Source organism: Xenopus laevis, chromosome 7S (genome assembly GCF_017654675.1).
Source record: "Xenopus laevis strain J_2021 chromosome 7S, Xenopus_laevis_v10.1, whole genome shotgun sequence".
Classification (NCBI taxonomy): domain Eukaryota; kingdom Metazoa; phylum Chordata; class Amphibia; order Anura; family Pipidae; genus Xenopus; species Xenopus laevis.
The window spans coordinates 95,256,905-95,275,047 of NC_054384.1; the positions used below are offsets into that span (position 1 = coordinate 95,256,905).

General features: G+C 40.2%; 1 protein-coding gene across 1 annotated transcript in view; it reads left to right on the forward strand.

The window, feature by feature from the left end:
- The first annotated feature begins 1,002 nt into the window (after nucleotides 1-1,002).
- bcl3.S (BCL3, transcription coactivator S homeolog) overlaps nucleotides 1,003-18,143 on the forward strand; it is a 38,585-nt gene continuing 21,444 nt past the window's right edge. Inside the window, exons 1-2 of the mRNA XM_041571586.1 lie at nucleotides 1,003-2,610; nucleotides 14,967-15,138. Coding sequence (XP_041427520.1) covers nucleotides 2,226-2,610; nucleotides 14,967-15,138 — 557 coding nt within the window. The 5' untranslated portion in view covers nucleotides 1,003-2,225. The remainder of the gene's footprint in view (nucleotides 2,611-14,966; nucleotides 15,139-18,143) is intronic.

The following is an 18,143-nucleotide window of genomic DNA, read 5'->3' on the forward strand; positions in this document are numbered from 1 at the left end:
ATGGGCAGTCATTTGTATCCCTTCTATCTGGTATCTAAAGTAGTCAAATAGAGGAGACACCCCAAAGGCTGGGAGGGGGCTCTTCATTAGGTCAAAGGCACAGGGGGGTGATTCCCAGAATTGCCCCATCATTGACTTGAATGCTAGTCACCTGGATCCTAGTGGTACACTTATGGCTGAGGCAATAATCGCTCATGAATGCCCAATGTTTTGGGCACGCCAGGTGTAGATTCGCCTCGACAAGGCTAATTCACTTAAATCCGAAGTTGCGTCCGGGGCACCGAACGCTGGCGAAGTTGCGCTAGCATTACTGCAGCAAGCAAAGCGAAGTTGCGCTAGCGTTGCCTAATTTGCATACGGCGGGAAGTTAAAGTTGAATGGACGTATATGTTGCAGCAAATACATTACATTACACAAGCCCAGGAAACCTTAATAAAATAAAATAAAATAGAGTTGTTATATTGCCCTACACATGAGCCCAGTGTATAGTTTATGTGCCATATGTTAGGAAATGTAGGGGGGAACCCAGTTACCCCCCCAAAAAATCTTTTGCAGCCTATCACCCTGTAAAAAGTAAAAGACGCCAGCGTTTTTTGGGAATTAGAAAAATTTTCAACTATTTTTTGAAGAACTCCTATCTACTCTATTGCACTTCACCTGGTCTGAGATGGCAAAGGCAAGTCTGGCGCAAGAGGTAACATTCAGTAAAATCCGCATCTTAGTGAATTTGCGTAGTTACCTCCATTCACCAGAGTGAAAATTCGCCTGGCGTTAGAGTGCGAAGTAGCGCTAGAGTCTATCTCCTCCGCTAGCGAATTTATGCCAGCGCCCGTTAGTAAATCAGTGAAGTCCTGAAATGACGTCACGCGGGCGAATTTTAGTAAATTTGCCCCAATGTCTTGCTGAGCTAGAAATTGCAATGGGCAAACCAATGCAGAGATCTCAAAACAGCGGTGCACAATGCATTTCCCTAAAGGTCCCGGTTTAAAGAGGCATGTAGTGAGGTATGAATGTGTGAGGACAAGGGTTTGTAGTGCTGGGGGTAATATGGACTAGAACTGAGTGCATGGTAGGTCAGGTTGGAGTAGTTATGAGATTACTGGAAGAATAGTGCATATAAGAACGATGTAATTAACTACAACACAATGTAAGTAAGAGAAAGGCTCTGGCTGGTGCCCAACTGAGTAATAGGAAATGCTATGAAGTGTATGTGTCACAGGGCGAGGAAAACGAGCTTAAGGAGGAGTCAAAGGGAGCGGTTTATACAACCGGGTGACCCCCTCCTGGTTTCCTGGCTTCTCTCTGGGGGAGGGAACCTTCAGGGAATAGGGCAAAAAAGCACCTGGGTGTGTTATCTTAGAGAGGGGAAGTCCCTGCATGAGAACTGCTTGCTGCAAACTGACAGCTAGAGTCTGACTGCCGGCTAGAGACAGGGGGGACACCGGGGGAGTGAGAAGGGACGGGAAAGCCTGAGACAAGTGTGGGGAAAAAAGAAGAGGAGGGGTGTGATCGCATAAGACAAAGTACAATGTGCAAGGAAAGCAACTGAGCTACAGAGTTAACTGCTAGATGGAGGGGGCGTTTTGGGGCTGCAGAAGTTAAGGGGGGCTCTAGTTAAGGGAAGGCTCAAATAGGTGCTAGACAGAGAAGTGGAGTGTCATGCACAGGGACTGGAGAAAGAAAGAGATATGATTGGGCATAACCAAAGAGATAGAGACTGTGGGATTCATAATGTGCTGCAGGGGTCAGAAAGGCACAGGTGAGACAGGTGCAATACATGGGCACCTATATCCCTACAGAACTACAGGCAAAGGTATTAGAACCCAGAGACAGGTATATTGAACTGCAAATTTATGTACAGTTAAAAATGTATTAGGTCAGATAGACAGACAGACACAGGTATCAGTAGAATCTTAGGAATCAGTACAGTAAGGTTCAGGCATTCAAGCAGCAAAGAGGGACAGACAGAAAGCAGAGAGGTAGAGTTGGAGAGGCATAAGCAAACACAGGCAGAGACTGACACAGGTAGGTAGAAATAACCTACAGAATGCAGTGGGGTGGAAAGCAGTAGAGCAAAGGAGAGGGAGGAGGAGTGAACTAGATGCAAGAGGAGGGCAGCTGAGGGCAAATACAGGAAGGGCAGAAACAGGACTGCTTGCCCTCTGCTTTGTGACCATTAAAGCTGCTGTTGCTGCATGGAGTGTCAAGAACACCCACTTTGATCAATGGGCACCCCTAAAAGCCCTTGTGGTGGGAGCATGGAGGCATCTCCTTTGGATCTTAGCACCCGCAAAAAAATGAATTTAGCCAGTGTGGATGCTGCACACAGCCCCCCGGGACTTCACTCATGGACAGTAGAAGCTGGAGCGCTCAGCCTGAAAGTGGTGAAGCTGGAAAAAGTACAGTTACCAGCAGCAGAGGGCCCCAGAGAGTCATCGGAGAAACTAGGAGCATGCAAAGACCAAGCCAGCCTCCCCATCCGAAAACGAAGGTACCACCCGCCTCTGGAGCATGAGGGGCACTTGGTGAAACGGACAGATAGGAGCTTAGAGTGGCCAAAGAGGTGCCAAACTCCGTGCATGACCTTTCCATTGCCAGACTATTATAAAGGTAACTGCCTTTTTGTTAAAGAATGATGTGGATTGGTGAATGGAGGAAGAAATATTATGATTTAGGCTTAAATGGGTGGTTCACTTTTAAATACATTTTTAGTATTAAGTAGAGAGCGATATTCTGAGACAATTTGCATTTGGTTTTATTTTTCATTTTTTATTATTTGTGGTTGTTGAGTTATTTAGCTTTTTATTCAGCAGCTCCCCAGTTTGTAGTTTCTGCAGTCTGGTTGCTAGGCTCCAAATTACCCTAGCAACCATACACTGCTTTGAATAAGAGACTGGAATATGAATAGAAGAGGCCTGACTAAAAAGTCGAGTAACAAAAAATAGCAGTATCAATATATTTGTAGCCTTACAGGGCATTTATTTTTAGATGGGGTCAGTGACCCCCATTTGAAAGATGAAAAGATTCAGATGAAGAAGGCAAATATTTAAACACGTATACAAAATAAATAATGAAGACCAATTGAAAAGTTGCTTAGGATTGGCCATACTATAACATAATAAAAGTTATCTTAAACGGAAACAGATTTGTTTGAATATTAAAATATTTAATTTTGCTATGTCTTATGTAATGGCCCAAAGCTGTGCCCTTGGTTATTCAGGATAATTGTCGTTAGACCCCCATTATGCTGTATAAACCCTGGGAACTGTCATTTTAATATGGGACCATCAGAATGGACAGGGTGGGGGGTTGGAAACCACATAAGAGATTCCTTTATCAAAAGATAACTGTCCCAAGGCTTTTTTTTCCATAAAAAATGTTATTTTATTTAAGTTAGCATTAAAATTCAGTTACAAACAAACCCCACCAGGCCCCACCACAACAAACATTTCTTTCAGTTATTTTATTTGTAGCAGATTGATTAAAGGTAATAGTTGATTGGTTGATATCAATCTTTAAGTCTCATGAAATATACAATATCTCAGTAACCTGCACCTGCCATTCTCTGATCCCTCCCCCCAGAAGCTGGTCTGATTTTAAACAACCTTTCTGTGTCTTTCTTATGAGTTATCACTGCACCAGGGGACGCTGCATTCAATCATTTATAAATAATTTGGAACAGATTTTTTAGGTTTGAGGACAATCATCAAAATTGCATTGCTTAAAGGACCAGTAACAGCAAAAAAATTTTTTTAAAAAAAATTGTATCCACAGAAAAAAAGACACCAATACATATTAAACTTTAAAGGGATCCTGTCATCAGAAAACATGTTTTTTTCAAAACACATCAGTTAATAGTGCTACTCCAGCAGACTTCTGCACTGAATGAAATCCATTTCTCAAAAGAGCAAACAGATTTTTTTTATATTCAATTTTGAAATCTGATGTGGTGCTAGACAATTTGTCCATTTCCCAGCTGCCCCTGGTCATGTGACTTGTGCCTGCACTTTAGGAGAGAAATGCTTTCTGGCAGGCTGCTGTTTTTCCTTCTCAATGTAACTGAATGTGTCTCAGTGAGACATGGGTTTTTACTATTGAGTGCCGTTCTTAGATCTACCAGGCAGCTGTTATCTTGTGTTAGGGAGCTGCTATCTGGTTACCTTCCCATTGTTCTTTTGTTTAGCTGCTGGGGGGGGGGTGATATCACTCCAACATGCAGTACAGCAGTAAAGAGTGATTGAAGTTTATCAGAGCACAAGTCACATGACTTGGGGCAGCTGGGAAATTGACAATATGTCTAGCCCCATGTCAGATTTCAAAATTGAATATAAAAAGAGTGCAAAAGGTGCAAGTGTAAAAAGGTGCAACCTAAGGAAAAAAATGGTCTGGATGAATTATGTGAGCTTGCGTGTATCTATGTAATGTAAAGAACAGAGCAAGGGCACGCATTGCAAAGTGCCCCTGACCCTATATCCGTCTTGGTCTATTTTTTCCGTTGAATATTTGCCTCATTTCACCCTCCATTTATTGCATTTATTTCCACAGATCGAAAGGACGCATGGCAGCTTGTCTGTGTCCTGGATGGGACCCGCCCCCTTAGGCTCACAGTGCAATGCAACCCTTGCAATGTGTTCCATTGTGGATTCTGCTATATGAAGTCATTCTGCTTTCCACAGGATCTGTGCACTATGGAAGCAGGGGTGCTTCAAGTCCCAGAATCCATCACTTCTTAATGGTACATGGTGAGACTGGGGTTGTTTTACACTGTGAGCCTAAGGTTGTGGGTAATCCATTCAAGCATACAGGCAGACTAATATGGTTCATTTCAATCTGTGGAATCAGGTAAGTCTGTGTAAAATAAGTATTTTTATAATTATTTCTGGACGCCAACATAGTTTTAATGCACCTTTTCTATATAAGCCCAAATAAATATCAAAAATAGGCATATATTATATAAGGTGTTGAAACTTGTCTAGAGGGGGATGATAAAGTGCTGAAATTGAAGGTTTCTGCTGTTTTTGCTGTAAAAAAAAAAAAGAAGATTTTCTGATTATTCCTCTCTGTAAGGTGTGTATAAATACTGTGTGGTTGCTGGGGGTCAGTGGTGCACAAAGAGATCTCTAGGGCTATAATAAAATAATTATTACTTATTTTTGTATTTATTCATCTCCATGATTTTCATTCACACGCTTGGCTTGATGCTTAGTGAATTCTTAGCTGTATGGGGCTACATTTGACTGTAGGGGGCAGGTTTATCAAGGGTTGAATTTCGAATTTGAAAAACTTCGAAATTCAAATTCAAAAAGACCAACCGAAATGAAATCTAAGTTTTTTTTTGACTGAATAGGTCTGTTTTCAATCAAATAGAGTATGGGAGAATCTGCGCTCAGCCCAACAATGGTTATGCAGTGAATGCCTCAATCCTCTTGTATGGATGTACCGTACATCCAAAGGTATCAATCTTAGTAGAAAGTAAAAGGAGAGCACTCAAATTGCAGATTTAACTGCTTTTGCTTATTTATTTCAGTCTGTGAGACACAACATGTTTCGGGCCCAAGAAAGGGCTTTCTTGGGCCCGAAACATGTTGTGTCTCACAGACTGAAATAAATAAGCAAAAGCAGTTAAATCTGCAATTTGAGTGCTCTCCTTTTACTTTCTACTAAGACTGTTTTCAATCAAGTTTGAATCGTATAAATCGAAGTAAAAGGACACTCGACTCGGTTTTAGATGGCGAATGGTCGAATTCGAATTTTTAAAGAGACAATACATGATTAATTAAGTTTTTTTCAAATTTGAAACGAATTTGGACTATTCCCTAATCGAAGTACACAAAAATTAGCTCGAAATTCAAATTTTTTCAATTCAATTTTCACTTCGACCTTTGATAAATCTGCTCCTAGGTGACAGTCATTCCAGGCAACCCCAAGGCCACTGGGATGGAACAAAGAAAGGGTGGATCTTGGTTTTCATTAGCAAAGTGCCTGCACCTCCGTGTGATCTACAGTAGTAGAAGTACAAGGTGGTTCCCCCTGAAACAACAACTCACAGAATACACCATATACCTTAACCACATGCAAATTACACACTTACAAAAAAAAATACTGAGCAATACATTTTGTTGAACAAATGCCTGTGCTGCACATATTCAGTCCAGTTTGTCCTTAGAACATAAAAGAACATTTAAACTAAACCTTGGAAACAGATTTGTCAAGTAGAGGTGGCCATACACGGGCAGATAAAGCTGCCGATATCGGTCGTTTGGACCAATTTGACAGCTTATCTGCCCGTGTATGGGGGGCTTCCGACAGGTCTTCCCGATCGATATCTGGCCACGATATCGATCGGGAAGGTTTGATTTTTAACCGACCGACCCGTCGGAGCCCCTTGGCGCATCGTAATTCGATCGTTCGGCCATAAGGCCGAACATTCGAATTACCCCCGATATAGCCATGCCGTTAGTGGCATATCGGGGAAAGATCCGCTCATTTGGCGATGTCGCCAAATGAGCGGATCTTTGAGTCTATGGCCATAGCACAGTGCAAAATACGTGACCCTCCCTCTTCAAACTTTTTTGTAACTTATTGTAATGCCTCACCTCCCCCCACAAATCCCTCTCATGCCAAACTTTCAGACATTGTTACAGCAATTGTATTGGCTAAATTACTAGATAATCAATTGCCTCATTGTCTAAGTTGCCCAGCGATAAATCCCCTTTTCTTCGGGGCGACTAGAGCTGTCTCTAGCTGGCTAGAATCGGACTCGCGGATGGGATAGCGATCTGAGCACTTTGTTTTCTGAAGTCACCCGAAGTTTCCTCGTGAGGCAGCTCACTTCTCCATTTATGTAACAATCCGTCCTATGCCTGCGTCTCTTTTGTCAAACTGTCATCTGTTCAAGTGGGCATCCCTTACTTGATTTTGGTAATCAAAGGGCCTGGCAATTATACACAGAAAAGGGATGTGTTTGCCCTGGGGTTGACATGGGGAATCCCCACTGAACTCTGATACTGAGCTGAATACTTTGGTATTGTTCTTGGTGTCTCAGCATATTGCAGGGAAATTGCATTGAAGCCACCTTAGAACTAGGATTCAGCCCCTACAGTTTTATTAAAGTTTCTTATATTAGAGTGTATCCCTTTTGCTCCAGTTTCATGCTAAACAGTTTACCTTTTACAATACAGTTTGTTAGACACAGTCTATGATATTAGAATATGTATATGATTTGGAGGCCCATCATAAGGCTCCCTAGAGATTGTAGTTCTGCTCTTGTCAAATTATTGGCAAATAGTGGCTATAGTACTTGCGTTCTCTACTAAGCTTTCACCCAGCTCTTGAGCTCACCTGTCATAGTGTTTACTAGGCTTCTCCATCCTGTTTAATGCAATAGAAGACTTTTGAGAAAGAAAACCACTTCAAAAACAGAGAATTACAGAAAATCACATGGTTTCTCTTAGCTTTTGCAGTAACCAACGAGTACACTGAGCTCCTGAAAAGCATCTGTCTGATTTTTAGATCAAAGAAATGTTTTTTTTTTCTTTGTAAAAAGAAAAACACTGAATCTATATATTCAAATATAATCACTACCGAGTAATATGCCGGGAATGTCCCTATGCAAATAAAGGTCTGCTGAGGATAGATGATGAGTAAAAATGATCTGAAACCTGAACACCTTGGTACCTGCTCCCTGAAGTTCTCAAGCACTCATGCATAAATGAGGTTGTTCTATGCTGAACGCAAAGATGGAATTTTTCTCCTGCAGATATCCTAAAGCTGGCCATACAAGGGTCAACATAAGCAGCCAACTTGGCCCCTCCAGCCTGAGTTGGCAACTTGTTGGCTGTTGTATGGGACCTGTCAGATGACCTGCCCAACCAATACCCCCATGGGTGGATGGAGATGGAGCTATAATTTTAACTTTTCTACCAATAAATTTATTTTTTAACTGAATATCTCTGGTCTTGTGGATCCATATGAGTGCCGGTCAGCCCTGCTTCTTTATCTTCAACCTTAAAAGGTACCCTGAATTTGATTTATTCCCAACGCAAATTTGTGAGTTTTGACCAAAAATCCAACTTGAAAATTCAAAATCTAATTTACCATTCAAACCTTAATAAATCTGCCCTAAGTGTTAAGACTGAAGGGCTCTTTGTACTAATGGATGTAGTGTTAGTGCAGTCCGGTTCAGACTGTTCACTATTGTATCTCACCACCACCACGTCACTTGCACACAGGGATAACCTATGTGGTGCGAGTTAACAGCAAAAATTTAGATTTTCAGCACATAGGCTAATATTGTGTGTGTGGTCTGAAAGATAATTATATCAAAATGATATATATGCCAAGGCTTGTTTTTAGTAAAAATTATTTATTAATAGTCACATTAAAAAATATATAATTAATAAATAATTAATTTTTACTAAAAACAAGCCTTGGGATATATATCGTTTTGATATAATTTGTGCATTGTGACTTTCGAACTGGGGCATGTCCCTCTGGCTTGGATGGTGATTTACAGAAATCAGCCATGTGGACTTCCAACTATTAAAATGATTTATGGTCTGAAAGATACCCAAATAATATTATTGCTTAGAAAAGTTCCTAAAAATAATATCCATGAATTCCTGTTTAAAGAATCACATGTTAAAGGAGAAGGAAATGCTAAAACTAAGTAAGCTTTATCAGAAAGGTCTATATAAATACACCAGTAAACCCTCAGTGTAATGCTGTTTTGAATTCTCTGTCAAAACAAACAATGCATTTCTTTCCTTCTATTGTGTACACATGGGCTTCTGTATCAGACTTCCTGTTTTCAGCATAAACCTCCAGGGCACGGGCTTGAGCATGCTCAGTTTGCTCCTCTCTCCCTCCCTTTTCCCTCCTCCCCTCCCTGCTGTAATCTGAGCCCAGAGCTATGAGTGAGCAGGGAGAGACTCGGGCAGGAAGTGATGTCACACCAAGCTAATATGGCAGCTGCTATCCTAAACAAACAGAGAGCTTCTAGAGCTGTTTACTCAGGTATGGTAAAGCATTCTACAGAATAAATGTAGTGTTATAGCTTGCACTATTGTGGTTAATCTATTGGTAATAAACTGCTTTGGTTCCTTTCCTTCTCCTTTAAAGTTAAATCACTTGCACCAATGTATTGCTCAAAAGTGCTTTAAAGGAATCCTAGCCCTGAGTAGGATTCACCTATCCTTCTATTGTTTGGTGTGAATTACAGTCATTTAAAAGGTTTATTTTACATTTTATTGGGCACCTGTGTTTTGTAAGGATATACAGTATATCAGATGTAAGTTAAAGTAATACAATACACAACAGCCATGAATAATCGGTAAATGCGCTTAGTGATGTCATTTCTGGCAAATGACTTATTGAAACGTGAGCATTATAAGATGTAATGTACCCCCTACTGTAAAATATTAGAATATTAGATATCAGCTCAGCTCATTTGAAGACTCTCCAGTTTCCTTCATACTATCCAGCAGTGCATCAAGCCAAGTCCCTATATTGGACTGAAATGTTACTGGATATCAGGTAGAGCACCAGAAACTTCACTAATCAAACCACACCACCCAGAATCTGCACAAACTGGTTGCACTGGGGAAGTTGCATTGTTCCAGCAGTGCATATAGAGGCGGCAAATGTATGACTAAGCGCATGACTATTGCACTGATCAGGCTTTGCCCCTTGTCACAGCACTGATCAGTATTTGCACCTTTCCCTTTGCTCCACACTATGGACTTCCTACTACCGGATTCCAGCTGCCTTCGATCAGATTTCTACAGTGATACTGACATTTTCATGTAGTAACCTGCAAGATGGGATAATCCCTTATCATTTTTTTTAGTTCAGTATTTTATATATTCAGGCGGATACATTCAGACAAAATAATATAATAAATTATGCAACCCCATGCTTAATGGCATGTTCCCACAAACAGGGTCACTTGTATAGCAAAGTGAAATCAATAACCTGATTATCAAGTTGGATTGTGTTCAAATATCTTTAAAGGGATACTGTCATGGGGAAAAAAAAAAATTCAAAATAAATCAGTTAATAGTGCTGCTCCAGCAGAATTCTGCACTGAAACCCATTTCTCAAAAGAGCAAACAGATTTTTTATATTCAATTTTGAAATGGGGCTAGACATTTTGTCACTTTCCCAGCTGCCCTAAGTCATGTGACTTGTGCTCTGATAAACTTCAATCACTCTTTACTGCTGTACTGCAAATTGGAGTGATATGACCCCCTCCCTTTTCACCCCCAGCAGCCAAACAAAAGAACAATGGGAAGGTAACCAGATAACAGCTCCCTAACACAAGATAACAGCTGCCTGGTAGATCTAAGAACAACACTCAATAGTAAAAACCCATGTCCCACTGAGACACATTCAGTTACATTGAGAAGGAAAAACAGCAGCCTGCCAGAAAGCATTTCTCTCCTAAAGTGCAGCCACAAGTCACATGACTTGGGGCAGCTGGGAAATTGACAAAATGTCTAGCCCCATGTCAGATTTCAAAATTGAATATAAAAAAATCTGTTTGCTCTTTGAGAAATGATTTCAGTGCAGAATTCTGCTGAATTAGCACTATTGATGTGTTTTAGAAAAAACGTGTTTTTCCATGTCAGTATCCCTTTAACTATTTTTCCTGAGCCATTGACTTATTGGCATAATTTTCTGTACCCATTTGGATTAGCTGAATACCAGGTAACCAAGGCTGAATATTGTGATTGAGTCATGTAAGTTAAACGGAGGTAATTATTTGCTCATTTACTCAAATTAATTAAATAAGGGAATGATGCCATATCAGGCAGGCAATGCATAACCTATATTTGTAAGTTGTCTAGGAGTGAATATTGCTGGCACCGTCTGATATACAAATAACGTATGTAAAGTGTGTAACTGCCTTAAAAATTCCCTCTGTAATAGCGATCGACTTGTATGTTGTGCTGCCTTGTGTACAGATGGACTTCTTCTGGGCTGTCGCATGGGTTGATAAGATGGGGAATTCTCACTAGTAGGGGCAAATTTACCTAGGGTCGAATATCGAGGGTTAATTAACCCTCGATATTCAACCGCCGAATTAAAATACTTCGACTTCGAATATCGAAGTCGAAGGATTTAGCGCAAATAGTTCGATCGAACGATCGAAGGAATAATCGTTCGGTCGAACGATTAAATCCTTCGAACCGAACAATTTGAAGGATTTGAATCCATCGATCAACGGATTATCCTTCGATCAAAAAATTGATAGGAAGCCTATAGGGACCTTCCCCATAGGCTAACATTGGCCTCGGTAGGTTTTAGGTGGCGAACTAGGGGGTCGAAGTTTTTTTTAAAGAGACAGTACTTCGACTATCGAATGGTCGAATAGTCGAACGATTTTTAGTTTGAATCGTTTGATTCGAAGGTCGAAGTCGAGGGTCAAAGTAGCCCATTCGATGGTCAAAGTAGCCAAAAAAATACTTCGAAATTCTAAGTATTTTTCCTCTATTCCTTCACTCGAGCTAAGTGAATGGGCCCCGTAGTGTATCCAGTCTTGCAGTTCCCACTATATACAGGTATGCTTGGGACCCGGAGCTTTCCGGGTTAACGGATCTTTCTGTAAGTTAGATCTTCATACCTTAAGTCTACTAGAAAACATTAAATAAATCAAATAGGCTGGTCTTGCCCCCAGTAAAGATCCATTATATTTTCGTTTGGATCAAGTACAAGCTAGTGTTATTACAGAGAAAAAGGAAATCCGTTTTTAAAATTTGGATTATTTGGATAAAATACAACCATTCCGTAATTTGGAGCTTTCTGGATAAAGGTTTTCCACATAATGGGTCCCATATCTGCACTGCATACTAAGGGGGTTATTTACTAAACTCTGAATGCATAAATCACAAAAAAAATGTGATTTTTTTTTATAAAATCAGACTTTTAAAAAATCATGAATTTTTCAGAATTTATTAAACCCTGAGGATGGAAAAGTCAGAATCTGAAAATCCGACATCTCAGACCAGTCGTGGTTGCATATAAGTCAATGGGAGAAGTCCCAACGATTTTTGATGTGCGCTGGGTTTCGTGCATTACCCTACAGTTTTCGGGTGAAATTTTTCCCCGCAAAGCAAATTTTTGGGAAAATGTAATAATAAATAAGCGTAAAAAACCCAAACGGATTAGATCGGAGTTTGTAGCAGAATATATTGAGATAAATTCGGACTTTGATAAATAACCCCCTTAATGTTAGAGGAATGGAATCATTGAGGTTACACTATGTAGTCATTAAGGTTTTAAATACTATGAGATCAGTTATTTGGAACCTGTTATCCAAATAGCACCAAATCACGCAAAGGTTGTCTCCCGCAGCCTCCATTTTAATCAAATGTTTCAAACGTTTAAAAATGATTTCCTTTTTCACTGTAATCGTTAAACAGTACTTTGCGCTTGACTTGACATAATGAATTATTATTATTGGAGGCAAACAATCCTACTAATTCATATTTTAATGATTTTTAGTAGGCTTACGGTATGGAGATCCAAATTACTGATAGATCCTTTATTGGAGAATACCCTAGGTTCTGATCATTCTGGATATCTGAATAGTGAAGAGTGATGTTCTGTGTGCCCCTCCCCCTTCTAAGTACTAGCACCCCATTATTGCTGTCTGTCTGAGTTAGTGGGAGACACACAGGCTTAGATTGGCCTGAGTAGAGGATCACCAGAGGATCTCCCAGTGGACCCAGGCCTTAGTGGTCCTCAAGTGTGGAACAGCACCTATTAACACCTTTCTTATTTCCACCACTACAACACCTGTAAAATTTAGCCCTTTCTCTAGAAACAACTGCTATTCATTCATTCATTCATTCATTCATTCATTCATTAAGAATTCTATTGCTTCATTATACATTTTACAAAGGGACTAAGTTTTACCTGCAAATTACTAGCTGCTTTCAAAGTAAAACTCCCAAACTTGGTTGCCCTTTTATTGGCCACCAGTGGATATATATATATATATATATATATATATATATATATATATATATATATATATATATATATATATATATATATATATATATGCTGCCTTTAAAATAATCTTGTTGTGATTCTGGTTACTGTATCGATGAGTCTGGTTTCTGGGTGTTGACTGCGGGGGATTCCTGGTGCTGCAGTTTATACATAGTAGCTGACTGGAAATGTATGGGGTGCTTTCAAAATTCAGGTAGTTTCCAGCGCTGGCATGGCTCCCCATCCTTTCCCATGATAAACAGGGGTCAGAGTCTGATAGAGCACTTACTTAGACTGATGTAGATCTTCTTACTGATTTTGCTCTTGTGTTATTCTTAGCCCCTGTATAAGAAATATGGAAAAGTGCTATTTGCGGTAATATAGATGATGTTATTGCAAATCTGTTTGCAAGTTTGTTTGAGTTCCCTTTTTAACTCAGCCTTGTGCCTTGTGCCTTTATATGGTCACAGAACCCCTAAGTGACTTCTAATATCCTTTTAATTTACAGTAGGGGGTACATTTTCCCTTATAAAACATGAGTGATACCAGAGTTCCCTGTATAACTCAACCTGCAGCCTTGTGCCTTTATATGGTCGCAGAACCCGTAAGTGACTTCTAATATCCTTATAATTTACAGTAGGGGGTACATTTTCCATTATAATACATGAGTGATACCAGAGTTCCCTGTATAACTCAACCTGTAGCCTTGTGCCTTTATATGGTCACAGAACCACTAAGTGACTTCTAATATCCTTATAATTTACAGTAGGGGGTACATTATTCCATATAATACATGAGTGATACTCAGAGTTCTCTGTATAACTCAACCTGCAGCCTTGTGCCTCTATATGGTCACAGAACCCCTAAGTGACTTCTAATATCCTTATAATTTACAGTAGGGGGTACATTATAACATATAATACATGACTGATACTCAGAGTTCCCTGTATAACTCAACCTGCAGCCTTATGCCTCTATATGGTCACAGAACCCCTAAGTGACTTCTAATATCCTTATAATTTACAGTAGGGGGTACATTATTCCATATAATACATGAGTGATACTCAGAGTTCCCTGTATAACTCAACCTGCAGCCTTGTGCCTCTATATGGTCACAGAACCCCTAAGTGACTTCTAATATCCTTATCATTTACAGTAGGGGGTACATTATAACATATAATGCACGAGTGATACTCAGAGTTCCCTGTATAACTCAACCTACAGCCTTATGCCTCTATATGGTCACAGAACCCCTAAGTGACTTCTAATATCCTTATCATTTACAGTAGGAGGTACATTATTCCATATAATACATGAGTGATACTCAGAGTTCCCTGTATAACTCAGGCTGAAGGATTGTGCCTACTTATTGTGTGCACAAAACATCGACTGCTGCATTTATACACAGTGGGGGAGCTGCCATAAATTACAGTCATGTGCAAGAAATATGTCTATTTCACATGCATAAATGTGACAATAATGATAGAGGAACTCACATTCAGATGCTGCTCTGACACTTTTGCAGGATACATTTATTTGCTATTTTTAATATCTTCTGAGATATTTTTCTGTTTGCCAATACAAGCCTTTTGCAAATATCTTGTAGAGGTCAGCAACCCTGACTGTATATAGTTTGTGCACAGTTACTTCATGCTCGGGTCTAACTGTGAAAGAGAACTGCTGAGCCAAAGTCCTGGTATTTGCACTCTAAAACGGCTAATATCTCTGAAAAATGCAGAAAAATAATGTTAGCCGCAAAAGTGCTCGGGAGCACTCCAAATTAGAAGGTATGGGGGTGAGCAAATAGTAAAAGGACATGTGTAAGTAGGAAGTTGTGTAGCAGATTTGTGCTATTTCTGAGGTTACGTTGCTTTTTAAGAGAAAATATATAAAAGGCTATTTTTTTACCTCACTGCAGTGTGTGAATGAATATGCTTATTAATAATATGTACTTGCTGTCATTTCAACAGGTGCTTCATATTTGCCCTCATCGTTACCCCTTTACGCTGTTCCTGCCCCTCCATTACTCAACACACCTCTCCTAGGAATTCTTCCTACCCAGCACCCTAAATTGCTCCATGCAGACACACAGCTCCAGGCTGACATTGCTGCCGCCACTCGCCCGGATGAGGATGGAGACACGTAAGTAGCCACCAATCCTATTGACCCACAATTGCCCTGCAACTGTGCCCTCCGTCTGATATACAGTTATTTATACAGTGGAAGCCCAATTTTACATCCCCTGATTTTAAGTTTTCCCTCATTTTACATGTCGTTTTGTGGTTTCTGAAAAACAAAAAATGGGGGTAATACTGTATTATGTTATTGTGTCCAAGGCCCATTGCTTTATATAAACTAGTGTTTTGCGGTGCTTTGTCTCCTGTATTGCTCCTTTTCTGGTGTCTCATATAAAATAATATGTAATGTCACTGATCTATGGCAGAACACACTCAGACTTTGGGCTGTGCCCTAGATTGGTAGAAGTTTCCTTTCAGATCATGTGGAATCTGCTGTGTCCTAAAATCAGCTCTTGGGTCACTTACCTGTTCAGAATTGGCAGCCAAACAAAATGGTCCAACTCTAGCTTTTTTGAATTTAGCATTTGAATACAGAACATTGAACCTGATAGAAGTGGGTCTTTTTTTTCAATTGCTGTGTTACTATATGTGCAGAGCAGCCCTGCTTTAGTAAAAGGATTCAAATTTGCACCCATAGTAACCAGATATTTACTTTAAATGTCCCATGGGCACTCTAAACATTGATGGATGGTTGTGCCAGGACACTGTCTTGGGAAAAAAAATGTTTTTTTCCAAAACGCATCAGTTAATAGCGCTACTCCAGCAGAATTCTGCACTGAAATCCGTTTCTCAAAAGAGCAAATATATACATTTTATATTTCATTTTAAAATCTGACATGGAGCTAGACATATTGTCAGTTGCCTCCAGTCATGTGACTCTGATAAACTTCAGTCACTCTTTACTGCTGTACTGCAAGTTGGAGTGATATCACCCCTCCCTTTCCCCCCCAGCAGTCAAACAAAAGAACAATGAGAAGGTAACCAGGTAGCAGCTCCCTAACACAAGATAACAGCTGCCTGGTAGATCTAAGAAAGGGCACTCAATAGTAAAATCCATTGAATTGGAGAAAGAACAGCCTGCCAGAAAGAAGTTCCATTCTAAAGTGCTGGCTCTTTCTGAAAGCACATGCAAACCTCCCAACTGTCCTGTTTTGAGCGGGACAGTCCCTCTTTTGACAGCTCAACCCGCAATCCTGCATTTGTATTGGAAAGTCCCGATTTCTCTGCACTGAACAGCCAAAAAAGATGCAGTGTTTCTAACTTAATTGGCTCTTGGCAGAGAGCCCAAAATAGATACTTAAGATACATTTGTAACAGTTTTGTCTCTTGTTAGAGTTAGATTCACAGCTTAAAGGGCAATTCACCTTCATTAGTAAAACTGTAATAAAACAAAATAACTTTCATAACCTGCCAAATTTTGTAAAATGGGCATGGTAATTAGGGGGTGTGGTCACAAAAGGGGCGTGGTCAAAACAATTGTTGTCCCTCATTCCGTTTCCAGAACGGTGGGAGGTATGACCAGGCAAAATGACCTGAGATGGCTGCCAACACACCAATTTACAACTATAAAAAATACATTTGCTGGTTCAGGAATTAAATTTATATTGTAGAGTGAATTATTTGCAGTGTAAACAGTGTGACTTAGAGAAAATCAGGGTTTGACAGGCTACAGTGTTTGGAGTTGTAGTTCAGTATTCTCCCCTATAAGCAACAAGGCAAGTCTCCTCATCATTAGTGGGTTCAAACCTATTTCCAGGTTCTGCTTCTGTATCTAAGGCTCCAAGGTTGGATTTCTGACGAATAACCCTTGACCTCTGGTATTGGGTGGTCATCTGGTTACAGGAATGAAGAAAAGGGGAAAAGCATAGAAAGCACCGAGCAGGCAGCTCAGAAACCACACATAGCCCCCATTCTAAGCCCTCTCCTCATCTTGCTGACACCACAAACTTCCTGCTCCCTTCACTACTCCCCCACTCACCACACTCTTCCTCCTCCTGGTCTATGCCATCTTCTCCTTACACCACAGGATTTACCCTAATCGTCCCTTGTCACTCACTTTCCTCCCCCTGCCTCCAGGCCTGTACATCCACCCAGGGACCTTTCTGGTTTTGACAGGGCCTGAGGCAAACTTGGTAAGTTACATAGAAAATGCTCTGCACCAAGAGCTCAGCTGTGGCAGGTGGAGCAACATGGTCATTATTCTTACCCCCCAAAAAACTATGCATGCACCTTCTCGACTGCAACCTCAATTTAGCATTTCCCAAACTAAGGATTCTGCATATTCCCCTGTGTAAAAAATATCCAAAAATTGTACATAGCTCAGCGCTTATGGCAACAGAGAAAAAAACAAAAAATAGTGTCAGGATGTATTTTTTAGGTATAGTTCCCCTTTAAACCTTTCCACTCATGCAAGATTCCTTTACATCAGATCAGATTTTTTTTTGGTTTAACAAAGGCATCACTTTCTAGCAGCTGCTGACACCTCTCACGGCACCGTGAACCCCCTCATCTGTTGCTGATGTCCGTCGCGCACTTCATCTGCTTGCCCTCCCTTCCCCCCACACCCCATTAAGTTTCATTTCATAGTAAGAGGCATTTCTGTGAAATCCCTTAAACTTCCTAAAAATGACGCAGATCTAACCATCCCCTCCCCTTAGCTGTTTCTCTTTCAGCGGATGTTACATCTTTGTGGTACAGACAGTCTCTAAGTCCCTCGCATGCTATTTGTTGTTATTACAGCCTGTATATTTACTGTATATGGGCTAATCCTTGATGATGATGATGATGATGACGATGATGATGATGATTAACATGTATTTTTAGAATACAAAGATATTCTGCAGCAGTGTAAAATAAATGGGTTTATATAGAAAACATACAAAATTACATATATAATGTATATATTTGTATATATTTCTTGGGAAAAACTTTGATTTCTCAAAGTCCACCAATTGACTCCAAATGGGTTCTAGGAGGTCCCCCATAGGCTAAAACAGCAATTCGGCAGGTTTTAGATGGCGAATGTTCGAATGGACAGTAGATGATAAATTTCGATATTCGAATTCTCTA